Genomic DNA, 25531 nt, shown 5'->3' with positions numbered 1-25531 from the left:
TGGAAGTCGACGTTACCAAGGGCCCCATTCACACCTGCTGAACGGAAAGTGTAGGTCAAAATTTAGTTCATAGGACATATCAAGCCTAAATGCATCAGACACAGCTGTACAGGTTAACGTTATTTTAGAACTAATTGGCTCGCATACAGCTCAAAGTTTTCCTATCCATCCACTTTTGTGTGTATTTTAACGCGCATTAAGTGGACCGTCGTTGACGATTCCATGGAGAGTAATCCCGCGCCCAAGCTTCACATATTTGACTTTCCACTGGATATTATCCCTATCATTTCAATATGGCACATTTCTCCTCACCTATTTATGTATCGTAGCTTTTTAACATGTCGATAGTTCTCGTAGAACTTATGTATTGCATTTTTAGTTATCGTTTATGAATTATTTCTAGTTGCTTTTCCAGAAACAATCGAATTATTTTCAATCGAGTTAACTTCTTCGGATCGTCATTAGTCGATAGCACAAATTGATTTATGTCATAAGATCATTACTGACAGCCCGTTCTCAATAGTAATCTTTGCCCTGCGCATTACTTAACCACTTTGCGTGCACCGTACGGGGGTAAGCTGTCTTCCCCCCAACAACGGCTAACGTGCACCAATTTTTCGACTATATGGTTGCAGTGGAAGCCATCGCCTCGGCTAATCGCGGAATGACCTTCTCGCCTGAGTCGGCGATCCGCTCTCAGTTGGTACAATTTAGTAAAAGAATGAGTAGTAGGTCCGCATCATCTGATCTACCGCCAAACCAACCTATTGTGCAGCGTTACCGTAGCTTGTGTATTCGGGCCTAGAGCTAGCTTTTTCGCAGTGACTATCTCATAATGACGCATAGTATTGCAAATCCCTGCCCAAGTAACGAGTAAGGGATCATATTATACAACGGTTCTCGGCATGTGAAATGAAACCCGTTTGTACTAAACCGCGATATGCTGAGGCATATATGAATATAGTTTTCCTTCAGAGTATTTCTTAGTCGCAGTCACAGCACACTGTAGACGGCGAACAGGCAGACCAATGGTCGTGCGTGTTAGCGGTAAACGCTACTGGGCAAAATCCACACGGTATTACTTTTTGTCAAAGGTATTTATTGCCATGGTTGTCTTGAGTGATAACCGTTCTATATAGTGCTCGTATTGCCCGAATCGTGTTCCCAAAAGCCCCGCTCCAGGTGGAAGCAGTAGCGATACACAGAGATAGCATGATCAGCCCGGAAGATTTGCTTTCAACTTCCAGAACTCAAATCGTCCTGCCCGTGTGCGATTAGCTCGTCAGTTACCCATGCAACGATCTCCAACAGCAGTTCATAACAACTGGACGTAGATCTACCGATTGTATACGAAAGTAAAGAATTACGTTGACAGAATCAGGAGTAACTCACCTCGCTGGCCAGGTGTAGCAGCTAGCACATGACTTTGAGGGAGCACCCGGAACAGTGGACCAGACAAAGATGAACAGGGCACCATTCGTTAAAAAGTCCCTGCACGCATAGATTACTTTGTACGTATCCGTAGGCAAGAGAATATGAGGTAACAGTTTCACGAACCTGCGCGGTAACACGAACTACACTATTATTTATTCAATGAGAAATAGCACCGAGCACTTACGAAGCTTATTAGCACTGACACATCTGAGCTCCGTAGACTGTAGATGTCGTTGTGTGCCCACAGGCAGAGTGCTGAGCTTGGATGGGGGGATTTGAACCGCGGGGCCCAGGGAGAGGGTAGACGCTCAGTGGAAAGGACCCCTGCGCCGAGAGAGTGGCGCGCGGTTCAAACAACCCTCTAGAACTTCCACCAAATACAGAATCTTTGGTCAGATGCCGTCGAGCCATCGTGTTTTGTTTTATATCGGTCAAATTCTGTCCCCCTTACATTGTGTACTTGCAAAATATTCTACTGAGAACACCTTTAGTTCTTTCCAAAGAAAAGTTTCGAATGACTAGGGAAACCGCGACAAGAATAATAATGAAACCGTGTAGCTCCTGTACCAGCTATCTTCGAAAAATAGTATCTACAAATATTTGGTTTACATGAAAGATCCTCGCTTGAAGAAACATCTTTATACCGCGTGTAATCCAGTTTTTTGTCATATCAATAAAATTACGAGCTCTTTGAGCTTATCTGAACTATCCAAATGAGTTTATAAGCAAAGGAAATATTGACAGAAAGATCTTCACTAGTTGACACGTAGGTGATCGACAAGTCTAGTCTTGTTACTTTTGTGACTCACATACTAGTATCCTCAGCGGAAAAGCTTTTAAGCAATATTTCTTTTTATGTGTCCTTATTTACCCTCGCTTTAAGCAAAATTTGCCCTATAGTCATACACACAAAATTGATCAATTCACTTCAGTCGTGCCATTACGATTGGCTCTATGGATTTCCTTTTTAGCGGTTGAGAGCTCTTGCACTCTATGCATCTTCGAGATAGGAAGTCGTCAACTATTGAGAACAATTCACAATTTTATATACTGATGTGCATCGCTTAATTATTCCAGGCCATGCGATTTCCGCTTTTTGCCCATAGACCCTGAACAACATCGAAGTGTGAATGCCGGAGTGATGGTCCGACACTTAAAGGCGACGTCTGATCATTTGGAGAATTGTATTCAGACTCGCCACATAGTTTGTAATTTTCCAAGTCTTCTAACTAAAAACCGAGTGGTTACATGTTTCGTTCAGTGCCGTCTAGAACAATACTTAGCGCCACTACCATATAAAGAAGTTCGAAATGTCTTGTCTTACTAATAACATTAAGAAGGGACACTATTGATTTGTAACATAAATTTCCATTTGGATTATAGGTATAGATAAGTTCAGAGTTGAAGACTTTCATAGATCTTCGTGCAGAAAAGGCCAAGTGCTGTTTCATATTGTCAGATATTTCGTATCGTGCATTAGGCACAGCCAGGAAATATCGGGCTAAATTCGTATTTAGCTTGAGCGGTTTCGAACGCTCGTAGAATCGGACATGTGTACTAGGACCTTAGGGTCAGCCGAGATTCACGGTTCAATGAAGCGTAATCTGGTGAGTAAGTGGCCTTCACTGTTCTTCTGAAAAAACAATGTAGTGATGATGTGCAAGGTAAGTCTGCACAGTTATGGAAACGACGTCATTTTTAAATAGTTATTTTAATATTGAAGGTGAAATCGTACGCATTTAGTGTTTAGCGGACTATTTGCGGGACATTTGATCAGCAGTCCTTTACTTTGAACAGGAAAAAAGAAGATTAATTAATGCACCTAGAAGCTAACGCTTCATTACCCTTATGCTGTTTACTCAAAAACAGATTGAAGGCATACCATTGCCTCATATAGTGGCTATAAGGTATCATTAGTTTTTTCTTTTTTTGTCAGAAAATCATATATTTTTGCTCGATTGCTGTGCAGAGGCTTCGTCGAGCGATCCTTAGGTATGCATGAGTTAAAACCAATAAAGTCGACCTTTGACAAAAATCAATGATGAACTCGATTACATGTATTCATGCTAAAATAATTAGCAGACCTAAACTAATCTTTGCAGCGAATGTTTGTAGACATGTTGCCAGAGAATCGAGGACGTAAGGAAGATAACTATTTTTTTTTTCGCAAATCTCTGCTGCACTTAGTTTTTATAGCGCTTATGTTCTGAATATTTGCCAGACTGTCGGCGGGATCGAGACGATTTATATTATAAATATAGTTCGAAAATAAAAAAAGTGTCTGTATGAAACGCCGCATACGGTGCACGAATCTAGGAAACAAAATAATGGCTGTCTTTATAACAGCACTCGAAGGCCATCCGGTTCGTTACTCTCCATACCCATAACGCCAAAGGGTACAGGTGTTGCGTATAAATATTTATTTGTAGAGATTATACAAGCCTAGGTAGTGTCTCGTATGCGCCGACTACGAAGGACATCGTAAATAAGAAATTAATACATCTAGCGATGTATGATGGTGCTGTGAATGCGGCAATTGGCAAGAAGCAGCGCACGGTCAGGTATTCGATCCTAAATCTGCTTCAGAATTATGGACATGGAAAAGGAGTAGACGTACATTTATGGAACAAAAGGCCTACAATAAAAACTTCAACAGCGTCTCTATTTTCCTTCTTTGGGTTGAAGGGGATGACTGAGCGTTACTTGGGACTGTCGTATATTTTGAGCATTCTTCATTTCCATCTCATTCTTCACGCTTTCTTACACTAGGAAAGTCAATCTATAATTATTTGAGTAGGTAGCTTTCGAATATAAGGCATCAGTTTATAGCCTATGTATGTACTCAATCATACTACATCTTTTAGCATCAATAGGTACACAAAGGGTTAAGGTTATGACGAAGTACAATATGCGTTATACTAAGCTGGTTTCTTTACGGCATCATCTGTCTGAGACAGATTGTTATACTACACACTCTAGCCATTCAAGCCAACGGCACTGATTTCACTTCAACAGTATGGAAGGCTCCGTTTCTTTGCCGTTCGTCTTCGAAGATTTTACAAAAATTCGTTACAAGATAGTGTGTTTGCGTAAGAACTTTTGCGCCAGAACACAAATGAGAATAGCATATAGCATACGTTAACAAACAGACCGATCTTTCCACTTCAATCAATGCAAATTCGACACAAATAAAAGAGTCCAACTGTTTTACATGTTTAAAACATCTTCTGCTTCGCTTTTTCTGCACAGATTATCTGACTGTTCTTTCAAACACACTCTAGATGGGGAGGCCAAATGTTGCTAGGTTTCTGTTTCTGTATAACTTGTGCCAAACAGTTTTCTAACTGTTCAGTGCAGGACAGCTAAAATGATCAGAACACAATTATTATTCATCTAGGTTCAATTTACGTTCTCCTCTATGTGTCTATGAGATCGTCTATGTGTCTCTCTCAGGCCTCCCACATATACAGCGCTTGTTAACTCGGTCGACATCTTCTATTCTTGTGTTGATGAGGAAAAATAAAGCCTCCACCGTATACAGTAGTTTTAGATAGCGAATACGAATAGTTTCTCTTCAATCCGATGAGAACCATTAGCATTTGGTGTCGTCTAAACACGCCCTTACCGCCCACACGGCTTTCAGACAACATGTTGTTTTTGATACTTGGCTATTGTCGCCAGTCTTTCCACGGGGTCCCGACCCTTTGAGCGTAAGTATAAAGACACCAAAGCCTGAGCAACGACAACGTTCATGATGTATTATCGCTTTTTCGAACTATCGCGAAATGACGACTTGAAGTTTTGCTTGGGAGTTGGATCTGCCAAAATTACAGCCAACAAGTTGCGTTTAACAGAGTAACAACGAACTGAGTTGTCACCAAACGGTCGCTACTATTGTTGTCCTGTCAGGCCAAAAAAGAGGCCGAGATGCACTCGCCAACCGACGGAGGTAACCAGTACAACCAGTATAATATGTCCATTCTCCGGAGTGGTGAAGGAAACATAGGCTATCTAAATGACGGGCCGCGCATTAGAATATGCGATACACCCGGTAAGTTATCAACCCATCACTATCAGCCACTGTTCTTTTGTAAACAACACTTCAATAGAATGCTTTTTCCCGTACTAGTGTTTAGAGAAAGCGAATACATTGATGGCATTACTTGCTGTGGGTCTTTTCTTAAATATTTCATGCCGGCCTTCAAAGTAAGTCAACAGCCGAAGGTTAGTGCATCGACGAACGGCAATTGTGAAGACAACGGCCGTGAATTTAGTAAAAAAAAAAATACGTTTCGCATTATAGCTGCTTCACGATAGAGATATATGTCCGGATTTTATATGCAGTCCATTAATTGATTTGCTAGTATATATCTGGCCTTTCGAAACTCAGTAGTAGTAAGTCCCGCTAACTCAGAGCTATAGAGTAATAAAGGTGTGAGCTCTGTAGTCCATCACGATAAAAAAAAATGGCCTTATATTTCTAAAGTCACCTTATGATAACTTTCTCTCATATAAATATTCCAATAATGATGATAAATCAAATTTGGAATATTTAAATTTAATATTCCAAATGTGATGTATCGTATTTTTTGATGGGCATTTACGTCATGAGAGATTTTTAGACGTATTGAAATGTCACTTATCGGCCATTTGAATGAGGAATAGATAGCTGCATGAACAACAATCGAAGATCGCCTAATGTATACATTCAATATGTTAATAGAACAGTGGCATCGTATGATACCGACGGCGTGCTATCACGCTAAATAGGCAATTTTTAAGGAAACAACGTTAAGTGAACGAAGAAGGCAAGACAGGCAAGGAAGGCAAACATTGTTGATAGGCATAACGACAGATGCTCGAGCCTGAACACAATTGCCGTAGAGTCGTTACAAATTCGATGAGGACAATATACCTTTAGGCCAATCTATGAATACCATTTCGTTAAATGTCACGAAACTGCAAAAGCTCATTCCACAAAACATAGGTACTTACATTCATAGGCCTCAATGAAAATTAGTGCTAAATATAACTGGTGCGCGACTTGGTTCATAGAAGCTATCATGTCAACAACAAGAGAATTCGTAGTAGAACGCTCAGTAGAGGTTTGCGCACAGATTCAAACGGATGTGAGAAAGTTGAAAATAGTTAGATTAATTAGACCATTAAGACTTCCAATCTGGGTAGGACGATGGCCAAAAACCTGCAAGGCTTCTTAGCGCCGGAATTTAGTGATATGTTTAAAAATGTATTTATTTAGAAAAAGTAATTTTCGGTGGCCACACTGGCATACAACAGTTGAAGAACCCGGCGAATGGATTGTACTATATGGTTTTATGGCCAGGCGAAAGAAAGCTTTACACTTGAATTGAGGGCAGAGAAAATTGACTCAGTCATAAGTATGTATGTCTGAGTGCGTCTGTGTATGTATTTCAGCCGCTATCGATACGTTTGTATCAGACCCCGTCACATCCGGGGAAATGGATGATGGTGAAAAGGAAAAGGTGTTTAGAAGGGTTAGAACAATGTATGACGGGTGAGTGCAAACACTACACTGTCAAAGCGCAGTTCATTCAAGTTCAGTTTCCGTGTCACCGGTGCAAAATTCCGCATTCCCGAAAAAGGGTACGATGCTTTGAACCTCGTCTCAACCGAAATTAGGCAGAAGGTGTGATGCTTAGATGATAATATATAACGCATTTACATAACCACTTCAGCGCGGTAAAGGCGGCTGCGCAGGGGATTCAGGCGTTCATCAAGCAGGAGTTCCAACCCGGATCTACAATGACGCCCCTTGAACACTTTGTTATGAAGCAGTCATGTTTAGGCGCAGTAAAGTTACTGATTCGTCTCGAGAAAGAGAAGCTCGCCTATGACGACGTTCGACAATACTTTGAAAACCTTGGTTTTCTTCTTGATATGCTTACAACGAGGTCGCAAGTCGCCTGTATTGTAAGTAGCCAGTTAATCAGTTTCGTCTAGCAAAAGTTCAAATTGAGATCTAACAGATCCGTTTCACGTGGTACTATATATAATACAGCACAACAATGTTACAATATGGAACAGACAATTCTAAGAGAGCTGCATCATTTACTGAGTGAATGCTGGCTCACCTTATAACTTTAGTCTAGAGCTAAAGTATGGCGTCGATCTGCCCAGTAGCTAAGAACGCTCGGCTCCGATGATTGCTCGTCGTAGTGGCTGATTCAAGCATTTCATCGAAATAAACTCGATCTTATTGAATATACGATGCCAGATAGAAACTATTTATACACTTTGGTTTATTTATTTCGGCTAAGTCGATGCGCGTGAATGTTTAGATTTATTTCAAATGGTTTGGAAAAGCCTTCGATAAACAAGACAAACTGGCGTAGGAAGAGGCATGAAACGATATTTATTATAGAGTCGTCGTGTTATCTATGATTGCTTCGAAAGGGCTGTTTATGCCAAGACGTCCAAGATAAACTCAAATTTTCTATGTTAGGAAGTTTTCTATGCTAGGAAGTGTTGCTATTTTCCGGGTTTTTCTTTTTCTGTCGACGTTCGTTTGTCCTCAGAAGTTTAGCTTTTCACAACTCGACCCAAGCTCGGCGTGCCCACTGGTTTGCCATTGTACCAGGAAGACCTGGTGTCAGCCTTCAATTGATTATGCGAAGCGTATAAAGGCAGAGATTATATGGTTTGTTTCGATTTTTACTTGCTTCAGTTCGAAATCCCTAAATTTGTATCGTACCTACATGCAGGTTTTTCTCAACAGAAGTCTAACCCACGTGGTTATTCCTGTTTTAAACACGACTTTTTTGTTTTATTTTGTCGATATCTACTGAAAAGTACCTTGCCAAACTGATGGTAATGAGTATGCGTGTAGTGGCGGATTTGGCAGGACATCTCGAGGACCTGGCTAATCGACAAGTAACCAACTGGACAAAGCTGGCAAGCTTTTATGAGGAGTACTTCCGAAACAACTACGTTGAAAGGGAACAGCCCAGAGTGCCACCGTTACGAAACTTTTCCAAGTACATACCCATTGGTAAGCGTTCCTAATAACAATTTACTCACGGTTGTTTATTTGTAACTTGAATGTTCATACATACACATGTTTGTTATGAATATGTTAACGTGAAATTTTTACGCGGCTTCGTTATTAGCAAAATCCGTTTATACCGCATGCGAGTAATTCACTGCTGCAAATCCCTGCATAGAATTTACGAAACCCATAACGATTATCGCGCAGGGTCACGTTTGCGCTGCTTTGTGGCTGGCTAAACGCGCGTTCATTCTAATGTAACGTATATTTCTAGCCTGCGGTAGTCAAGGCACAGTACATGCAGCTGTATTCGGCAGAGGTCTAGATATAATGATGAAAGTTGTGTGCAAAAAAAAGAATCGCGCCACGAATTCGCCATTTAACACGACTCTCGTGGGTTCAATGTCGCGACATCCCCTTCACGTCGCCATTTACGGGACGTTTGCCTGCAATGAGGTACGTACAAGGACGAACAAACACCAGTGAACTGGATAAAACACGCAGTTGTATGGTCCTGCATTTTATATGATTATTGCGTCGTATAGGGGAAAATCTATCTGGAAGAAACTATCTGAGCATGATTTTTATAAGGCGCAGTAATTTTTGTCTTGCAATGGCACTTTTGGCACCCAAATCCTCTTCAGCCACCTACTGTAGATCCTTGCGGTGGATTATTAATAGTTAACTAACTATAAATGGTTAAGTTTTAACTCATAGCTTTGTGGCTATGAAGTTTTCAAAACTACCCTTTCTTTTTTTACTATTGTTTATTACTATTGTTAATACTGCATTACTATACCATATCCATCGAAATGAAATTTCGTCGGACACACGCTTTCTAACAGAAGATGATCTTGTTTTTATGTTGTGGATACGATGCAGGCATACATTATACTTATGGAATACTTTAGCGGGGTCGACTGCCAACGATTAATTAGACAGACGGGAAGTTTGCCTACGCAAATTGTTACCGTAATCATAGCCCAACTCTGTCTAGCACTAGAGTATCTTCATTATATGGGATTTATTCATCGCGATGTAAAGCCATCGAATATCCTCATGAATCCGGAGTGCCGCATCAAGCTGTGCGATTTTGATACTGCCAAGGTTGGTATGGCTTCATTCAACGGAAATAATTCTCTGCTCCACGTATCTTGCTCAGTAATAACATTACAGGGTGAATCGTTTAAATTTGGGTTTTTTTCGAACGGCCACGCGCGATTTCACGAAGCTACTGGATGAAGGCTCGTTTCTAATAGGATGTAAACATCTTCGAGCCACGGCGGACAAGGGTGCTGCGTCATTGGAATGTGAGTGAAGATTATGCAATCTCGTGCCGGTTTAAGCGCCAACGAAATATTTCTTTAGCTTTCTCAAATCAACGGTAAACGACCTCTCAGGTAAGTATGTAGCTACAAAAGAACCAGAAGCACGTCCCAGCACAGCTGAACAAAAAAATCTACGACAGATGAAGAGCGGTGCGAACTCCAGAGATAGTCGATGTCGTTACGCATTTCTAATGACCTTCAGTAGACTAATTTCATATGGATCTTAACCTCTTAATTTAACGGCCTGTTAGGAAAAATCCCAAGTAGACCATCCCTGTTGTCAAGCAGATACCTCCTGCCCGGGATCAGTTAAAACGTCAAGATTTGCCTGCTGCCGCGGCAGCTCTTTCAATTATTTTCTGACGGAAAAATAAGTAAAACCGATGCAAGAATTGAATGCACTAACGATTTATTCACAGTCTAGAGTAAGAAAACTAATGCCCTGGATGTGACCTGCAAGCAAGAAGACGTTATAAGGAAAGGAAACCCTTTTGCTACTGTGGATTTATGAAGTGTGTCTTTAGTAAAGGCTTTCAGTAATATGGTGTCTTGGCATGGATTGGCTGGCGAGACTGTTTGAGAATCCGAACGTGTTTTGGAAGAAGCACATGGCCGCCGAACAAATTAGGAACTTTATTAAACGGTAGCCTGAGGGTCGACATGCAACGTCGACGTGCTCATTCGTGCTATGAGAAAGGCGTTTGTACGGTTGTAGCGGGAAGCTTGAAACGAGTCTATGATCTAAATTTAGGTACTCCCATTAAAGCTGTAATTAAGACAAACCGACGTTGTGTTGAATGAACAAGACCATCAGAAGTGACATTCAGTATAGGCAACGTTGATAACTAGTTAGTCTTAAAAGCAAATGGTAAAAATTCCGAAGTTCCGTCAGTGTTAAGAAGCTCCTCTAGGGAGTAGTTGGCTTCCCGGTTAATTTGGTCACTGTAGTTATTCTACAAAGAATGATGTCACAATATTCAAGGTGTGTATTGGCTTGTTTGGTCCTCGCTTTCACAACGCGTTTTCGCGGAGAACCAATCGAGAGTTTAAGGATTCTGAGGCCGAAGGCACATTGGCGTTTTTGGCCCCAGAGGTGCTCAAGAAAGACTATTACGGAAGATCTATTGATTGGTATGGCTTGGCAATCTACTTTATGATACTACGTATATAGTTGGTTCTTCTACAATAAGCATACGTTTGCGTGGTGTGGCTATGCACGAATTAGATGCATGAGAAACCCTGCCCTATAGAACTTACCGTAATTCTTTTCCGTCAAATACCCATAGTCAACGGCGGCGAAGTACAATCTGCATCCAAGTTTTATAGGAACATCTTATTTGAAACAGTCTTTTTAACTCATAAATGCTTCAGAAACACTTTAGAACAAAAAGGAGGGTTTTCCATCAGTTTGCTTGGGTTTGTAAGAAATTGAACGTTCAACCTAAAACAAGGTACAAAAGGAATAATGAGTTCCATATTAATTAGTCCCTAAACGAAACTGGACGCAGGTGGGCCATGGGCGTGACGGCCTTCGCTCTCAGATGCGGAAGGGTGCCTTTTAATGGGAAAAGAGAGTCCGATATGCGAAAGTTGACACGAAAAGTAGAGTTGGACTGGCCCAAAGATGAAGATTCAGTAAATTTCCAGGTTCTTAAGGACTTTATATTTAGAGCTCTGCGACCCAACCTTAAAGGTACGTTATGGTAATGTCTACCACTGACTAGGGGATAACATGGTCTAAGAGCTGATGCGCATCTATAAATGCGTTGCTATGGTTTTGCTGGTTCAAATCTTAACATTGGAAAAAAATATTTGTAATTGATAACCAGGAATAAGGGTTATTTCTTTTAATGAAATAGCTTCTTGTGGGGAAGACTGTTTCACAGGTCTATCGGAGAAGCCTCAGATTAGTCCAGCAAGACCCACCTCAGTTAAACCCTCGATTAAGGCAAGCAGCTAAATACTAGGATTTGTTCAATTAAAAAACAATTAACTACTGAAATTAAAAAAAACTAGCGTAGACTTTTTGGAAACGGCTACTGTGCGACAGAATGTAAACATAATGATGAGAAAAATAAATTTAACGCAACTTTGGAATTACCATCGCGTCTCGATAGTAATTGGCGATGATATAGTGCTAGCAATAATCTTTTAAGCGTCGTAATTGAATTGTCACCTTCCTTTCTGAACTACCTCATATAAACGTAGAGTTTTAACAATACTCTAGAACAAAAAACTGGGGAACAAAAGGATCTCAATATTATGGCAATAGGATGTTTGTCAGTGGTTTACAAGAGGATGCAGACAGAAAATTTGGGTTGAGGTCAATAAAATCACAAACTATACAATAATAATAATAGATTCCCTACTGGTTGCATTGTAAGAGCGTTGCATGAGGCCCCCTCTTACCTGTAGTCACAGTCAGCGGGTACTCTTTCTTACGCTACTAACTGCCTATAGCATGGTCTGATTGAATCTCTTACCATAGCGTTTCTACTAACTTGGCTCTAGAGAAACGGCTATAAATGTATGACTCTCGCCTCGTATCATAAATTGATACGGCTTTACGACAAACCACTGTGCAATTCAGTGCAAGATATTAGACACAAGCGCTTGAAGACGCTGCACAACTAACTAAGCAGTCGAAGCCGAGAAGTTGAAGTAACATTTTGTTTTGTCGCAGAAATTATACGTACCCGCTGATGTTATGATGTTTCGAACGAAATTATGCATACCTTGGCCGAGAACCTACCGTCTGTCTGTATAATTTGATTTGCGTAGCGATGCAAGCGATTTCTTGGTTAACATAAATGTAGATGGTGGCCCGACAGTAACTGTCCCGCTAACAGAAGTTTTTCGAAACAGTCACGGCTACGGCAGCAGTAGTTGGATTAGCTGGTACCTGTTTTAGCAGTTGTTGAATACAAGTAAGCTTTACCTGAAAACAGTAGAATCAATTTCTCCAGGGTATGCTTGCTTTGAGGAAATTTTCAATGGGACGAGCTGTTGCGGGGACATTTTGCCATCATAATGCTTGCAGTGGCTTTAATTTTCTCATCAAATAATACACTGTTCGGTATCAACTGTGTGAAAAAACCGTTTGTTATTTTTCAAGACTTGCAAATGTTATGTAGATGTGTTACGCATATTAAAATGATTAAGATAACTAGAATTACAAGAGGCTGTAACAATCTATTCCCGATTAATTCTGAATTTTGAAAAACCTACACCCCACCCAGGGAACGCAGGTACATTTGGTGCTACCTTCTCAGTTGAAGATAAGCGACAGCCTTGGCGACTATCATCATGTCGTGAAACCTGCTGAGACGTTTATGTTCATGTTTGCAGATCGTTTGTGCACGGAAAGTTATCAGGAGTTCAAAAGTCATCCTTTGTTCGCAGATGCTGACTGGGCTCTGTTGGAGAAAGCAGACTCAATTGTTTCTTACGAGCCAGCTTGGAACATGCTTGTTCAGTATAAAGGCAAATTTCAACCGAAGCCCGACATCTCCAAGAGCCGTAAAAGAGACAAAGCTCTAATCTGGAATCCTGCGGATCTGACGGTTGGTAAACATTTCAACACAGCTGGCACATATAATACATGTCTAATGATGTACGAGCAAGATTGCTTGCGTACGCCTTATGCTCCGTAGCGATGTTACAGGTGAGACATAAACCTATATAATTGATACGTGTCATGTCTTGACATGGCTGTAGAACACAAAGCGATCTTGCGCTTGGTCGTGTCTATTTCTCGCAATGAATATGATTGTGTTGCCATAACCCCTGTCCATAAGTTTCGTCGTAAACACGATATAAGCTAATGATGTCAATGTTTGATTACATTTGCTACATTTCCATGTGTCTGTTGTATCCTATGGCTCGCCCAATGCAGTAGTACAAGCTTGGGAAAATCACTATTTACATCAGATTCTGAGAACGCTCATTTATCCAGGGTAGTTATCCTGTTAAGAAAAAAACAGCATAAATCCGGTAGATCATGGGTGATTAGTAACTGAATACCATAATACACCATAGATAAGCCACAAAGTTACGAATCCATATTTCAGGACCAATATGAGGCTTCTCCATTGTGTACGTATTTCTCTGAAGGGTTCAAACGCTGTATCGAGCTGGCACAGCTCGAAAGACCGCTCACCGTAGAGATGGTTATGGAGATGCCGGAATTTATACCCATATTTAATGAAACACAGTACAAATATAAGAACTTCTTCAAGGCTGTACGCTTATAAGAGACAAACTGAATAAGCTTATGCCGTTAGCGTAAAGTGTTAATAAGCGGCGCTGAGTAACCACGTAGGACTGTTCATGCGAATGGCGGGCTAACGTATATGGCAATGCATGGAATTTCTCCTTTAACAAGCAGGCTATTTGTATGTGACCTAACAAACATACAAAAATGAAGCGACCGAACAATAACAGATGTGTATATAGTGCTGGCTGTATAGAAATATTTGTCCATGTTCAAAAATGTATAAATTAAATAATTGACTTATTGGTATTGGTTATATTACCTTGTGATTAATTAATGACGATAGCATAAGGGTGTATATGAAAAAAAGTACCTAAATATACTGTGACGACCATTGTGTTTTCGATTATGAGTCATCCCAATAGATTTATCAGAGTTGAATTGTTTAGCAAGGAATATTCCGTATCTGATAGTAAGCGACATCGATGGTGCGGTCTAAAAGCTGATTTGCTACGTGTGATTGTTCAAAGATACCCAAAGAGTCGTATTGCTATCTTAGCATTATGTGAAAAGCTAGAAAACACTTCCATCTTTGGCGTCTACCGACAAAAGAAAGTGGAACATTGTGACCTATCTGGTAAATTTAAGACCTACGGACGGTAAAGGACAATGGGAATAACTCCAGTGCAGGTACCATGGATGTTCGGCCAACGTCGCTTTTTGATCTGCTTACGGGATCTAATAGAAACGTACAAAGGTTATTTTAATGTATAGCGGCTCAGTCACCAATAATCATGGTAAAAATAGTTGTATTAACTATTTGACTATACTCGATATTTACTAAGAGCGTGTGGCAAAAAACAGTTCAAACGACCATATAAGTTCACATCAACAGATCAAAAGCCCTATGCTAGTGGTTCAGTGGAGGTCGTTCGCCCCAGCCAGGGACCGCGTGCATATGCAACGAATGACAATTAATGAACCTAATTGTAAAGGCTACAGTGACGATTCAAAACACGGGTAAATCAGCATCTTCGGTGGAAGATACAGTTGATTTACATAAGACCAGTAGACATACGACAACACACGTTGCCTTATAACAACAGAGACTGATCCATTAAGCGTGTTTTATCTCATACGTTAGGCTCACAATTGAGTTCCTGATCATTCATCATGTACCGAGACAGGCGAACAAGATGAATGCAACTTAACTTAAAAACTATACACAAATTTCGAATTAATGCGCATTTTAATTAGATACAGCAAGGTCGTAGTGTGTCGCCGTTGTTTCATGTGCATTGCACCGCTAGAAGGCGACTCAAACGTTTCAATCATAAAAACCTACCCATATAAAGACGGTGCGATGGCTGGATTTGGAGTCGATCATGTTCAAGTTAGTTCATTTCCGGTAAGACGTCCTGTCAATGTGTATATACATACATATATATATATATATATAATTGCGTACCTCGTTTGCCCCAGTGATGCATATTAGATAAATTGAGAAAAACGGTTTCCTTTTTCGTTTACCGTTATGATACTTTTATGAGTTCTCATGCTTCTGTGGCTCTCGGTATAGTGGATGTACCTCTCCGAGTGGACATCGGATAAACGCCTTGCCGGGAGACATGGAGGATTCTTCGATGCGGTTGCAGGTTCGCTAAATCTCACTTACACGCTTAGATTACCCGAAGATTATCAATGGGGATCCTGTGACGCAAACGCAAACGGCTCGTCATGTACCGGGATGCTCGGCGATCTGTACAACAATGTATGTTGTCAAGTGTTTGCGGAACTATATGCATACTTCAGGTGATAGCGTTCAATTCATTCAGTCACATATTTTCTTTAGAACAGTACTTTTGAAAAAAAAAAACATATTACATAAACAGCGGATCCATTAGTTCTTTCAATCAATTTTTACGCGAAAAGACGATGTCCCTCGTTTCAGTCGACGTTTTTCAGTGGTTTGCCGTCGATTTTGTTAGTTATTAGTGTTATCAACACGATGCCTCCACGATAGCCCACTGAACTCATGGCATTACCCTTTTCAGCATTAGTCCGTATTTTACCACAGATTATGTGACCATGACATTTCCGTATGTGATCCACTGATCGTCGCCCGTCACTGATTAACCATATGACAACGGGCTCAACTTTGTCACGTTTCCGTAAAGTTTAGCAGCTAAAAATACCAGTGAACGAATCCTTTTATGTGGCACCCAAATGTCGGCTTTTCTCAAATGATTTTATAATCGCTGGATAGTGAATATTGAACTTTTTTTTGGCGATGCCATGATCATTGACGTGTCGGTCTCTCCAAACTTCGCAATAATGTTTTTCGTCACTCAGAAGTACCCAGAAGGCAAGCAGAATGATCCTTATGCCGTTCCTTTTGATAGCACACCCTGGCTATAAAGTGTATTTTCATGGGCTTGGCTAGCGTTTGCGCTTTTTATACAGTAGAATTGTGAAATACAACATTTTTGTAAAAACCTAACTCTTTAGAAGGCGTCCTATCCCAAATATAAATTTTCAAAAAATCGAATAATATTAGCTTAGCTACGACCGCTAAATTTTAGCTCTTAAGTAACAACCACACCAACTCGGCGTGACAACAGAACCTAAGTAACCCATGTGACTTTAAGCCGTATACCTAAAAAGCCTTAATAACTCGCTCGACCGTCCAATATATTTACACAAGTAAAAATCGCCTAAAGTGAGACTGTTCTCTTAGACTGAAAAAACAGGTAAAGGAAGCAACGCAATGTTTCGCTTGTGCTTAAGTGCCATTTCTCTATAACTATAACTATCATCCACCGCGATTACATCTTCGATTTAAAACCTAAAGCACTCTTTAGTCGTTTAATGTATTCCTGCTTCTGCAAGTAATTTTTCAATAACTGTCATGCATAGCGGTATCGGTAGATGGAAACTGGGGAAATATCGATCAAATACGTTACATACAAACAATCTTAGCCAAATTTAATTGTGGTAACGGGCTAAAACGCCAACATGTGGGAAATAAGGCAAAAAAAGGAGAGTTATTACAAGAGCTTACTTCTAGTGGCTATTCATAGATCGTATCTAAAACGGCTAGTTAATTTCTAAAAAAAGTAAAAATTTTGCGCATGCTAAAAATGGCATTTTGATGAATTCTTGGGTCCTCTTATTGAATCTTATTGAGAAAGAAATTTATTTTCCTTATGGAAATATTTCTCGGATTTTTTAGAAGCCGCCCGAAAACTGGCAATAATATATATCGCTGATTTTATACAATAAAAAAGTTTTTAATTTTATTGGGGAGCCGTTCAGCGCGAAAAGATTGAATAGTAGATCATCCTTGGTGAAATCACAGAACCGACGCACTACTTAGTCCAGAATAGGTTTGCTTCCTAGTACCTTCCTGGTACTAGGGACATTGCATAAATGCATGGCTATACAATAGTACCTTGTATACACGTGTACCTGTGTGTTCAAAGTGGTCCACCTTTTTCTCGGGCTCTTCGGATACGCGTACGTAGTTTTATGGAAGTATTCATCAAAACCTACCACAATCGACCGAAGATAGCTCGTTCCTATAAGGATATAAGCAGAGCAGCTGTAGCGAAAATGGTACTTCGTCGTCAGAATTCAGAAAGCATCGATTCTTACGATCCCTTTATGTGCAGCAACGTCGCGCCGAAGTAATAATTTCCCTCGGTGACTCCGAATCCGTAGCATATAAAATCGCAAGATAAGCATACGGCTGCAGACAAAGCAGAACCAAGTTCCAGCATATTTTAAATACAGGAAAAACTAATGGATGGTGCAAATCCAAGTTAATGGATGCCGTCTAAAAAATCTTTTTTTTGGACAGGAAACGAAAAAATTCCATATAATGGTGGGTACCATTTTACCTATTCTTCACAAAGACCTCAGACACGCGTTGTGTCCTAAAACTAGGCAGGCGCTCTCTGGCCCTCTGAGGCCAAAAACTCACCTGATATTGTCTGTCCAAGCAGGTCTATGAAGGGTATTTGATTCTACTCTGAGAGCCAAACATTTACCCTTCATATTGATATCGATTGCAAAAACGATCGGTGACTTGCTTCCAATCCAGAAGATGTGCCCATTGTGCGTAAAAGCAATTTTCCGGTTAAAATTCATCTCCTAAGTTAGTGAGAGACGTTAGGTTATTACCACTACTTATGGATGTCTTACTGATTGCTGTGTCACCGTGAATACCTACGATGTCCAAAAGAACACGGAAAAGACAGTGTACCTGTTTATATTGTCCTTTTAATGCAGGGTTGAGAATCTGAGCATATTTTAACATATAGTCTTTATTTAATATATACTGTAAAAATACTATGTTTAGAGCTCGGTAGAGTCCAACAATCCTCGGATAGACGACCTCTATTCGGCTGCTTGTGCTATCAAAAAGACACAATTGGAAAGGGAGCATTGAGACTGCAAGCACTGAATGACATGGCCGTGAGGAATGATACTTTTAACACACACAAGATTTCGTTGGAATATTTTTGTTTGCATCTAGCCTTGGCAATGACTCTTTTTTATTATGAGTTCGTACCTAATCCGATTACGGTACATATATGGATATATGCACCGTAATCGGATACTTATATATATTAGAACATATAGATACGTATATATATATCATATGCATATATCTAAATGTTGTTTTCCCAAGTGTTATAATATAGCGATGATACTCGATTCTATGTTGGCAGAGGGCCGACATCGCCATCGGTCCATTCAGCGCATCTGATGTATACTCGACTTTATTCGAATCTTCGAGTACAGTCTTTTACGAAGAATATACGATAGTAATGGGCACACAGATTGCCTATGCCATCAACGCCTTTTCCACGTTTATGGGCATTGAAGGCATCCTATATTTTTTATTTTTGATCTTGCCTTTTGGTATCGCCGTACTAGTGGCCTTCATATCACATCAAATTCTACCCAAGCTTGGACAAGAAGACATTGGCAATATTTCGAAACTATTTCTTGAACTGCTTAAACTCAACGCTCAAAATGGTAAGCATTCCTATTCGTGATTTCACTCTAGTTCTTAATGGGCAAGCTCCTAAGATAAGCTTGCGGGGATATGCAAGTTATAGATTTGTAACTTCCATATCCCCATAAGTGGCGCAAATTAGGATATATAAGTAACATTTGGTTTTGGCACAGAGTCGAGCAAAATTTATATATATATATATTCTTTTTGATTGCGATCTAACATGCGTGCGTCATAATTAGAAGAAATCCTCGAAAAAAAAGCATCGTATCAAAACCGTTAAAGACTGCGTGAATAAAACAACCTAAATTCGTCTAATAATCAGCTTCTATTATCTCTCAGCGCCAATAGGGATTCTTTTGCCCGATTTTTCATAGACGAAATATGAGTGGAACTTAGAATCCCTCTGATAACGTTTACATTGGAGAAATACATTGGCATTCAGATTTTCTACGACTGGTAATTTTTGTTGCTGTCATTGTTTGCCAAGCCTCTGACATCCAGGTGAAGAACTCAACAAATCGCATACTTGTCGCAGGCAGTATGATCGCATCTGTCTTCTCTGCTATAATGGTGTCATCTTCAGTCAAGGTAGTATTTGAATCTGTCAAATTTCAAAATATCAGCCAGCAAGTTTCTTAGATACTGTCTGTGAGCAATCTGGATAGCTGTGTTTAATAGAGGAAAATTGTATCGCTAACATTTACATGTCAACGGGGATGTTCGAAAGTCCCGAAAGGGCTGCTCGAAAGGCCGCATGATTGGGTGTCGTTGTCCGGTGGTATTCAATGAGAGGAAGCCCATGCGCTGGGCTAAAAAGTACAAGGCGCTGGTCAAATAACGGAAATGGCCACCGCACCGGGTCGTAAGGCGGACGTAATAAAGAGCTGTTCAAACTTGGTTCGATATCAAGATTGGTGCAGAGGAGGCACAGGGAAGCTTTACGATGAAAAAAAGCATTCCTACAACATTCGTAGAGGTTCGCCAGGAAAATTCTGTCACTACAGAGAGGTTTGCGAGACGTCCAGCTGGTTTGTGAGTTCTAGACGGTCCCTGGCAGATGAGGTGGATTTGAAGCTGAGGTTCCCAGGGCAACGTCCGAAGCGCATATTTCTCGTTTATGTTCTTACTGTAGGTAGTGTGACTTCGTATGCTCTGTTAGTTTGGCCAGTCCGAGACTATTGTCGAGGGAGTCTGGCACTTTCTGGTGGGAGCGTCCCCAGCTAGCTGTTATTTCCGCGTCATAGGAACATCCTGTACTTGGTATGGGTTATTGCACCCTACATATTGTGTACCCTTTTTCTTCTCCAAAGTTTGAAACAGTGTTCGTCTCTTCCTGACCAATCAGGACTGGGTAACCATATCTATGGCATTACATTGGACACAAATTAATTACTCGAAAACGTCGTCGGAAAACTTTTGGGACGAAACGCAATACGCTCCGTCAAGACGGGCGTATATTGCTTGATGAAAAAATGGGAAAAAATATGAATAATGTCGGAGGATATATAACATGATAAGTAAATTGTAAAAAAATGTTTTTTATTCAGCCAAATACAATAATACAAATCGAAATAAATACACAATACGATAGATACGATAACTACCAGCTTAATAGACCGTTCTATGAATGTATTTACTAAGCATGCCCTGAGCAAACTGTTCAATTTTATTATTATTTTAAATTTGTTTTATTAATGTAATTTAAATAAATTACCACACTGCGTAATATCGATGCTGATGTCGTTATTTTCATCCTATGCATATTTACACTTCGTATTCGAAATATCCGATTGCAGGCAACGATGATGAGGCGAGATCCTACCGAACGGATAAAGACTGTAGCCGAGCTGCTAAAAAAGAGACACCACATGCATCCATTTATCCCTTCGGATACATTTCTCACTGATGTTTTCAAGGTTAATTTCTATATGAAGATCGCTGGGTTTATTTTTAGAATGTTGTTACGCAGATATAGACTTGAAAAATAAAGTTCGTTTTAATCTTTTGTCAATTTGCGATCTCGATTGTTGAAAGGTCTCAAAAATTACGTAAACGAAGGAAATTACATAGTATAAGAATTCTAGTTGGAAGAAGCGTGTCCTCATAACTGAAAGCTGAGTAGAAAGGAAGTTATCATCATCGATGGGGACCAATAAACAAAGCAACGTAACGTAAACGATACGATTGATTGATAGAAATATTCAGTGCGTTTAACTTATCCCTATTAGAACAGCTTTTAAATTCTGAACATTATGAATACTAAACATTGTTCGTTGTGCTAGATGCTAACTGATGTACTGAAAAGTCTTGCTTTGAGTGGCAAATTGTTTTATTTTAACTTGTGCTAATGTTTTCTTAATAGGGAGATGATTCTGAAGATATACGTGATCTTCTGAATTGGATTGAGCATGATGGTTATAGCGCCGTCGATAGACTATTAATTCCGGAAACGATACGCGGCCTTCTGAATGGAACGATGTTCACCCTTTCCAACTGCGAAATGATGGCTATCTATATAGCCCACGTCTATTACTCGCTTCCGGAGAAGCACCGCGGCTATATTATATGCCTAGAACAGAAACTGTTTGGGGCACCACTTGTTTGGTACTATCGAAATGCGCTGCCGGACACGTTCATCCTAGAATTTAACCGGAGGTATTTTTTAAAATTCTCAAGTACAACTTTGTTCGTAGTGAAACTCTTTGTAGCGAATACGGCTAGGCAATTTTTTTTTGGTCTAAATACATGGTGCATTCACTGATGAAACGTTTTCTTTTCATGTGTAGCCTACATACGATAAATCAAAAAATTTATTTAGGATTGACCGTCTTGCTATGAATGTTTTCACACCTGCAGATTGTTAAGTAGGCTAAGACTTTTAACCCAATATGCCATATTTATGATGCAGTGTCTGATCGGTGTTGATTGGACAATGATCACAGTGTAAATTATGAGCGAATTTTATACTCGAAGGAAGAATGATGATCACAATGTAGTTTTGCTTTGTGTCGGAACGTTTGCAGGACAACCTGGTTGTTCGAATCTCCTTCGAGGTTTGTCTTCGATTTCAAATATACCGCCGTACCAAAACACAGATATGCTCGGAGCACGTCTTTGTCAGGCGATGCCATCATAGATGCTTTGCGAGTCAGTGAAGTTCTTGGTTGTTTCTACGTGTTTGCTACTGGGATAGGTGGCGCTTTTATTATTGTTCTATTTGAAATGCTGGCGGCCGTTGTTGCGCCTTCTTGCCGAAGCGCTGTGAATCGATTAAAGGCCAACCTCGACCACTGAACATAGCGATTGCTTTTACGAAAATCATAATAAATATATAATAATTAATATAGCAATAGTTATTATTATATGGTCACTGATCTAACTATATGTATCGCCAGTGATGTATCGCTTTCGTACTAAAGGAACTACTATCTAAACCAAAGACTAAAGTTGTTTTATAAAATTGTTGTATTTACTCGGATCAGAGCAAAGAAACAATGAAATAATTCGAATATATGATGATAGAAGCTGGTTATGCTAAAAACGAAGGCGCCACATTACGAAATAACAACGATAAAGGAAACTAGAAAGGGTAAAAAGCTGTGAACATTCATTCACCTAAATATTCAACCATAGGTAATTTCAGCTATCTAAGGAAGAAACCGAACGATTAATCGCAGATAAATGTCTAAGCTACATAACGATGTTCAGTTGAAGTCCAATTTCGTTTTGCAAAGTGTCCGTCACGTGAGGCAAAAATATCAATTTCTTGTCGGCACAAAACTAGATGCAATAATACAAAACTTCAAATATACACTCATTTACAAGCCAGATATAACGTAAATTAATGCAACAGTTATTTCGCATGCCAAGATATGTGCTAAGCAATGCAGAGGACTGGCTTTATATTTCAGGACTTTTTCAAGGCTCCGTCAGGACTGTCTTGTTTGTGTCTTGTACGTGCGCGTATACTGACTGTCGAAATCGACAAACCAATGCAAGCAATAAAGACAATTCGACGTTCAGCTGCGTCAGTTTCTCCGGCCACAGACTATAGAATTCTATTCTTATTATTGATCGGGACTAGTGTACGAGATGACAAAAAGTTTGAACAATTAATTTAGATATAGCACAGGACTTAGCTGTACTGAACGTGTCGAGGTCCCGTTAAACAGGTAGGTGGAACATCTACCGAAAATTTGCGACTGATACCCGAGTGATCACACGAGTTGTAAGATGGCTGACGTTATTACCGTTACGTCAAGTCCGGTAACGTATTATCCGTTTTTTAAGCATATAGCTTTCACAAATCCGATCGGATGCCTTATAGAGACGCAAAGATGTTCCTTCGAGTGGAAAGCTAATGGTTTTCATTGAGGATCCTGTGACAGAATAGATTTGACATGCATTCATATGCCGATAAAACTTTCCAGAAATTGGTGATCTGAAAGATTTACCTAAAACTTCATAGAACGAAGATCCTGCGACAAAAAAGGCTCGTTATTGGTCGTTTTGGTCTTTGAAATAGTTTAAGTTTTTGAACTTCCTCCCATCCGAAACTGATAGCTGCTTCCTCCCATCCGAAACTGATAGCTGTTGCCTGAAGTTTTTTACCCATGCCCATAATGTCAAAACTCTTCTTATCTAAAACGTATGTGCAGTAATCCTTTAAGCGCAAATATAGCAGATTAAATTTGTAATTTAATAGTTTCGGTCCACACCTATTTAAAATGGCAAAAACAGCGTTTGAAAGTAAGCCGACTTGTGTTATCAAAAGATTGGTTTTAAATTCAGTTATATTTTTATATAAAGCAGAAATTACTTGAAACCATAATTTAACGTTTTTTTTCCGATTCGTTGATTTGGCTAAAACGAACGTCATAGTCGCTATTTGTAGTAAACTCTGTTAGAAGTAGTTCTATCTACCACAGGATCCTGAGAAACCTCACATTTTTAAATTAAGGGTGCATATGGTAAAGAATTCTTAGCCACAAGTACTTAGTAGCTATGTTTGAAATCAGCTAATGTGAACAGCTTTTCTCTAGAATCTGTTTAATTAGGAATAAGAAATTAGTACCCTTCTAGCTACTGAAAAATATAAAAAAACGTTGGTGTGTAGAAAAGCACATTTTGATTCGTTAAATTATCGTTCTTCGAAGTAAATAGTTTCGAACTTAGTAACTTCAGGAGTATCGGAAGTTTGAATACGATGCATTGTGTCATCGAGCGTCGTTCAATTAAAGAGCGTGCATAAGCTTCGCTGGTGCTCCAAACATCATGTAAGACAAGACTTCTGAGGTTAGAAAAGTGAACTCGAACACATTAGAGTAACAACGTAAGCTTGAATACTCCTGATCTCCCTTTTTTTGACTATTTCGATAGTGTCATGACAAAATTTCCGTCATGCAGCGTATAGACGTTTACATATGGCCAAAAATTTTCATAGATAGGTAACACAAGAAGCTTCGAGCCTAGTGTTATGTTGGATCATCGTACATCTCGTTTAAAACGTTCACCTCGATGATTTGATTTTTATAGGCCCTATAATCATGAGTAACGGCTGTGCTCGGAAAAAATGCTGAATAGCACACATTACAGTAATGCAAAATCGTTTTATATAGACAGTCCTTTCTGTTTGTAAAAAGCAATACAAGTCCTTATCATTCAGGATGAGTTGCACAATCGCAGCATAATACACATATATAGATGATATACATTTATATCATCTTGAATCGTATTGTTAACAGCAAAACATAGAACACGGAATCAATATATTATTGATTCCTATCTAACTTCCTATCTCCTAACTGCTTATCTTGACTGGTGGACTTTGTTGATCTCTTGGCGCGAGCAAATTGGACTGATATATTCACGGTCAATGATATAGTTTTGTCCTAGAAAAAGCAGCGTGAAGAATAGAAGCGTTTGGTCAAATGATTTTCCCTAGTGAGGTGGTTTTTGCGACAGAGCGTAATGTTGATTTGGTTTGTCATGAGCCGGCAGCACCAATTTATTTTGCATTCTGATTTAAACGGCTGAGAACTATACCGCACTAGCGTTCACACTGATGTATCGTCAAATGTATATATCGTGAAAGATGATTGGCGTGAATAAGGGTCGCCAATGCATGTCGAAGTGTGTTTAATATTGAATACGAAGGAAGTTATTAGGTTATAGCTCTTAGGAAATAACTGATTACCAGTAGATATTAGTTTTCTATTTTAAATGTATGTGGCCTTTCATCTCTACAGGTAAAATGAAATGTGTCTATTAGAAAAACAATTCTCTAGATGCCTTTAATGTCTCTGATTTGAACCCATAAATATGTCTCGATGGGTCTGCCTAATCGAATAACGTCCAACTGGACGGATTGCTGAAAGAGCAGATTATACTTTCGATGCAATCAACATCATACTCTTAATGCAGCTAATTTGGCTACTTTTAATTTTAACGCTTACAAACGGTTCCTATGATATCTAATTATCATACCGTCTGTTGGAGAAAAA

The 25531-nt window shown here is 39.6% G+C and overlaps 3 protein-coding genes across 6 annotated transcripts in view; 2 read left to right on the top strand and 1 right to left on the bottom strand.

Moving 5' to 3' along the window:
* Window positions 1-1675, bottom strand: part of LOC111265692 (cGMP-dependent 3',5'-cyclic phosphodiesterase) — a 126247-nt gene extending 124572 nt beyond the window's left edge. The window contains exon 1 of the mRNA XM_022842576.2: window positions 1393-1675. The gene's annotated coding sequence lies outside the window, so the exon portion shown is untranslated. The remainder of the gene's footprint in view (window positions 1-1392) is intronic.
* A 3036-nt stretch (window positions 1676-4711) lies between these two features.
* Window positions 4712-14318, top strand: LOC111265709 (microtubule-associated serine/threonine-protein kinase 3). 2 transcript variants are annotated; one of them, XM_022842610.2, is made up of 10 exons: window positions 4712-5485; window positions 6871-6970; window positions 7152-7386; window positions 8266-8464; window positions 8736-8917; window positions 9344-9568; window positions 10772-10920; window positions 11298-11482; window positions 13138-13352; window positions 13860-14318. In XM_022842610.2, exons 1-10 carry the CDS (start codon window positions 5362-5364, stop codon window positions 14040-14042), a joined length of 1797 nt encoding a protein of 598 aa, XP_022698345.1. In that variant the 5' UTR covers window positions 4712-5361; the 3' UTR covers window positions 14043-14318. The 2 variants fall into 2 exon arrangements, with proteins under 2 accessions (XP_022698345.1, XP_086826722.1); XM_086970596.1 differs by having other exon boundaries at window positions 13138-13453; window positions 13860-13987.
* An 844-nt stretch (window positions 14319-15162) lies between these two features.
* Window positions 15163-22372, top strand: LOC147752776 (uncharacterized). Of its 3 annotated transcripts, none has more exons than XM_086970595.1 (7): window positions 15163-15410; window positions 15582-15773; window positions 18944-19045; window positions 19516-19616; window positions 20825-20944; window positions 21391-21683; window positions 22052-22372. In XM_086970595.1, the coding sequence occupies exons 2-7, from the start codon at window positions 15740-15742 to the stop codon at window positions 22320-22322; spliced, it is 921 nt and encodes a 306-aa protein (XP_086826721.1). In that variant the 5' UTR covers window positions 15163-15410; window positions 15582-15739; the 3' UTR covers window positions 22323-22372. The 3 variants fall into 3 exon arrangements, with proteins under 3 accessions (XP_086826721.1, XP_086826719.1, XP_086826720.1); XM_086970593.1 differs by having other exon boundaries at window positions 18696-19045; XM_086970594.1 differs by lacking the exons at window positions 15163-15410; window positions 15582-15773 and having other exon boundaries at window positions 18261-19045.
* The last annotated feature ends 3159 nt before the right edge of the window (window positions 22373-25531 follow it).

This window comes from Varroa jacobsoni, unplaced genomic scaffold (genome assembly GCF_002532875.2).
Source record: "Varroa jacobsoni isolate VJ856 unplaced genomic scaffold, vjacob_1.0 scaffold_998, whole genome shotgun sequence".
In the NCBI taxonomy this organism is placed as follows: Eukaryota; Metazoa; Arthropoda; class Arachnida; order Mesostigmata; family Varroidae; genus Varroa; species Varroa jacobsoni.
Note: the sequence above shows the minus strand (reverse complement) of the source record. Positions and strands in the feature narration are given on the sequence as shown.